Source organism: Odontomachus brunneus, unplaced genomic scaffold (assembly GCF_010583005.1).
Source record: "Odontomachus brunneus isolate Ranch 3 - 2012 unplaced genomic scaffold, Obru_v1 Obru_scaffold_048, whole genome shotgun sequence".
NCBI lineage: Eukaryota > Metazoa > Arthropoda > Insecta > Hymenoptera > Formicidae > Odontomachus > Odontomachus brunneus.
Window position 1 is genome coordinate 438,760 of NW_022639498.1, and position 5,000 is coordinate 443,759.

At 37.6% G+C, this 5,000-nt stretch overlaps 1 protein-coding gene across 1 annotated transcript in view; it reads left to right on the top strand.

The window, feature by feature from the left end:
* The first annotated feature begins 342 nt into the window (after positions 1–342).
* LOC116844978 (ras-related protein Rab-40B) overlaps positions 343–5,000 on the top strand; it is a 4,864-nt gene continuing 206 nt past the window's right edge. The window contains exons 1-4 of the mRNA XM_032817183.1: positions 343–1,096; positions 1,266–1,459; positions 1,927–2,149; positions 4,040–5,000. The exon at positions 4,040–5,000 is cut by the window's right edge and continues 206 nt beyond it. Of these exons, the coding sequence (XP_032673074.1) occupies positions 937–1,096; positions 1,266–1,459; positions 1,927–2,149; positions 4,040–4,350 (888 nt within the window). The 5' untranslated portion in view covers positions 343–936 and the 3' untranslated portion in view covers positions 4,351–5,000. The remainder of the gene's footprint in view (positions 1,097–1,265; positions 1,460–1,926; positions 2,150–4,039) is intronic.

Below are 5,000 nucleotides of genomic sequence, written 5' to 3' on the forward strand. Positions count from 1 at the left end.
AATCAGTGAATAAAACATTCGGATTGGTTGACTCTTACGTTCACGACTACGCTTACGCAATTGTAGAATGGGCTTAACAGTAAAGCCCATTTTACAATTGCGTAAGCGTAGCATGAACGTAAGAGTCAACCAATCCGAATGTTTTATTCACTGATTGCTTTACTCTGATTGGTTGTCGTAATCACTTACAACCACTTACAACCACGTTCACGCAATTGTAGAATGGGCTAAGAACCAATAATCGCTGATTGCTCATTGAGCGATTTCCGTTGAACGTGTCCAATGGGTTCAAAAAGCGCTCAAAAAGCGCCCAAAAAGTGCTTAGTAAGCAATTAGCGATTATTGATTCTTACTGTTAGATCCCTAAATCTAGACCAATTACATTAACGAATTGCTCAACTGTTGTGCAACTGTTAAGTTCGCTGAACGCACCCATTCTTTACAATTGTCCCGAGCAGCGTGAATACGAATGTACTCGACCTTCGTGCTTTCGACGACGGCGCACACTTACGAACGCGCGAGGCACCATGCACGGGGGCAGAACAGCAACAACGTTGGAGTAGACGTAACGCAGCGACACGGCGACGCGACGGTGAAAGCGAGGAGAATCGCGGTTTTGTTTTGTTATGATTCACTTTTGCGCATCTGGCAGCGATAGCACGTCGCAATCGGTCGCGTAGAGTTGCTCCTGCGAGAAGGACAAGCAGGTGATTTCTCGGCCAACGAGCGTGATCCATGAGAGAGCGATTATCCTGTACGTGGTGCGATGCGATAGCTGGCGGAGGAACGTGCCGCTGCTCGTTGTCGCCGAGTTGGTGGTGGTGGTGGTGGGGGTCCTTCCGCGGATCGTGAACACGGAGGAAAGCGAAGTGACAGGGCGAGCGTCGCTTCGCGGGTCGCCTACAGTATGCTCAGGGTTTGCGACAGGCCGATATTATGGCTGCAGGTGAGGCCAGCACGACGAAGCCTCGTCAAGAGAAGCAGTACGACTACCTGCTCAAATTCCTGCTGGTGGGCGACAGTGACGTCGGCAAACAAGAGATCTTGAGCGGCCTCGAGGACGGCGCCGCTGAGTCGCCGTTCTGCAGTGGCAGCGGTAAGCAATCTAATTTGCTAGTTGATGCTTCTTCAGGTTCTTCTCTCAACCAAACACTTTATACACAAAGTGATCGTGCATTGGCTACAGTTACTTGCAATAATTCTCCTTTGAAGCTTGTTTAATTAATTGTCTGGAGCTCATGATTAATCGTCTAATTTTCTTCCAGCTTACAAAACTACCACTATCCTGCTAGATGGCAAACGTGTCAAGTTACAATTATGGGACACATCAGGCCAAGGCAGATTCTGTACAATTATCAGGTCCTATTCCAGGGGTGCGCAAGGTATTCTCCTGGTATACGATATCACCAATAAATGGTCCTTTGATGGCATTGATAGGTGGCTGAAAGAGGTGGAAGAGGTATGACTGCTATCTAAAATTTTGTACAGATTTTCTCAGAGTCAATCATGAATTTTTTCCCTAGTTAAACTTATGAAGAGTGAGAAATCTAAATTAGATCAGTTCTGTTTCAAAGAACTTCCTGAACTGGTGTATACTAGTGCAATAAGTTAGAGTGAAACAAGTATATTTTGTTCCACTCTAACTTATTATACCTGTATACACAAGTTCAGGAAATTCTTCACGAAAGAACTTTTTGAAAATATATGAGAATATTCACTTTTCATGAGTTTACATTGGAGTAAAAGATTCATAATTGTTTCCAGGTACTGCATAATTATTCACTTTTCATGTTAGAGAAAAGATTCAATGTTAGAGAAAAGAATTATATGATTGATAAATAAGATCGAATTTACATGAAATGATTCATGATTGATCGCCAAAACTCTTACAATAAGACACGTTTTAATCGATGAAAACTTTTACAGCATGCACCCGGTGTACCAAAAGTACTGGTCGGCAATCGTCTTCACTTAGCCTTCAGGAGGCAAGTGGGGGAACGAGACGCGGAGGCTTACGCGGCTAAAAATCGCATGGCGTTCTTCGAGGTCTCGCCTCTCTGCGACTTCAACATCCGTGAGAGCTTCTCGGAACTTTCGCGCATGGCACTACACAGAAACGGCATGGAAAGATTATTGCGACCCAACAAAGGTAAGATTACTTAGGTTAGCGAGTCGCTCGCTCGCATCATTCGAGTTCAAAAGGCACGACTGCTAAAGGCAAGATTCCTCGTTTGAGTTGGAGCTAAAGTTGAGGGATCTACAATTAGTTAGTCTGTTATGGAGATTATAAAACAAAATAAGTTTGTTAAGAATACATAAAACTTGCATTACATATAAATGTAAACTGCTCATGTAATTAGAAATATAGATTGTTTATTTGGGAATTAACATATTTGAAACTAAAACTCTGGGATTGTTATGTGTGTATATACATACATACACACACACACACACATTAATGCATGCATACATACATACAGGGTATTTCATTTTAAAAGATGCACCCTGATAATTCTTCAGCCAAGCATATTCAGCAAAAATGTTTCAGACAAAAGTTATATGGTTCGATGGAAGACATAAGAAGGTACCATTAGTTTGACCTTATGTGGCGTCGCCAAGATTAGATCGAGGTCAACTTTGCTTTTTTTTATAAACATATTTTTAAAGAAAAATTTTTTATTACAGAATTTTATTCTACGTAAAGAAACAAACAACTTTTGTTTGAAAACATTTTTTATACGACCTCTATTTTCTAAAATATTTACGGAAATATCTACAAAATTATTGGTTTCAATAATTTTTTACTCGAATTCTATCAACTTTACCGAAAAATAGCAAGAGATAAAAATTGTTTATTTTCTTCTCGTAGAGCTCTGAGAATTTTTTCAGAATTTTTTAATTAATTTTTTAGTACTTTAAGAAAGTGCAAGAAAATGCAGTACTAAAAAGTTAATTAAAAAATTCTGAAAAAATTCTCAGAGCTCTATGAGAATTTTTTCAGAATTTTTTAATTAATTTTTTAGTACTTTAAGAAAGTGCAAGAAAATGCAGTACTAAAAAGTTAATTAAAAAATTCTGAAAAAATTCTCAGAGCTCTATGAGAATTTTTTCAGAATTTTTTAATTAATTTTTTAGTACTTTAAGAAAGTGCAAGAAAATGCAGTACTAAAAAGTTAATTAAAAAATTCTGAAAAAATTTTCAGAGAGAATTATCTATTTTCTATGAGAAAAAATAGATAATTTTTATCTCTTGCTATTTTTCGGTAAAGTTGATAGAATTCAAGTAAAAAATTATTGATCCAATAATTTTATAGATATTTCCGTAAATATCTTAGAAAATAGAGGTCGTATAAAAAATGTTTTCAAACAAAAATTTTTTGTTTCTTTACGTAGAATAAAATTCTATAATAAAGAATACACATTTCTATTAAAAAAAACAAAGTTGACCTTGACCTGACCCTGACCCTTGGCGGCGCCATGCAAAATCAAACCAGTGATACTTTCTTATGTCCTCCATCGAACTATATAACTTTTGTCTGAAAAATTTTTGCTAAATATGCTTGGCTGAAAAGTTATCAGGATGCATCTTTTAAAATGAAACACCCTGTATACATATACACACATACATACATATACAAGTACAAATTCTTTTGTAGGCAATCGAAATACGAACGTATTTTATAAAAGAAACTTTCAAATGTTTTTAATTCATAAACAAGCCATACAAGGATTTTGCCTATTGAGATTTTTTATCAAAGCTGCAAAAGCTACACTATATCATGAATCTAAACAAATTGAGTTTCTCATAAGAATCCTGCGGAATTGAGCAAATTGAATTTCTCATAGGAATCGTGCGGAGTCTTCTAATTCATAATTAAAAAGCTAATTATACAGAAAACATATATATTGGTTAGCATAATTAACTTTTAGTTAAGTTGGTCTTTGTATATGTAACTTAACATAGCTAATTTTATGTCATCAACTTTGAATTTAATTAAGATAAAAAAGGAAATTAACTTATCAATCCTGTCCCTTATAGTGCTCAGCCTGCAAGAACTGGCGTGTCGTGCGATAGTAGCCCGCACAACAGTCTATGGTATCGATCAACTGCCATTGCCCATGTCCATCAAGTCGCACCTAAAATCGTACGCAATAACAACTACGTCTCAACTGCGCTACAACGGTAATCGTTCATTGAGCTCCAGCAAGAGTTTAGGATCGCATCACCGGAAACTGCGATTCGTTGTAGGTCATCATAATAATGGGCTTTCGACGCCAGGCAGTTCCCCCGGCAGCATCACGGACTCCCGTACCAGTTGCGTCGGCCGCAACTCCTGCACGGTGTCGTGAGAGTGAAAAAAAACGGAAACTAAAAGAAATCAGGGTAGCGGTTACTTACAAAGCTAAACGACACACAGCAGTAATCAACGTTCTTCCTCTCCCCCTCTGTTTTGTCGAGAATACAAACGCGTTTACGATGTTGTTTCATAATTGATAGTGAGTATTGTTAGACTATATCATGAGATAATATATATTATATATATACATACGAAAATTCCGATTTACCACTTGCTAGCGTTGACGGATAAGATCGGATAAACTTGTTGCGTTTATTATACGAAGTACGTTTTATAATGTCTATATTTTAACATTCGTGAATCTTGCGCATTTTACGATGATAATTAACGAGCTTAAAAGAGAAAGAAGCAAATTGTCGTAACCAGTGCCATCCGTTGTATGAGATAGAAAGAGAGAGAGAGAGAGAAAAAAACAAAAGTGCAACGTTACGGTACACACAAGGTAGAGAAATGATTGATAACTATTAAGTACGTATATTACACGTACCGTCAATCGCAGAGCTCGTGCAGGTTTTCCATCGCGGGAGAGAACACGTTGGAATTACGGAGTAATAGACACATATACATATATCACCGATATACGTTTACGCAACTCGAGTGTGCCCATACGTTTTAAAATCCTCATGAGTCGCTTTGTTTTAT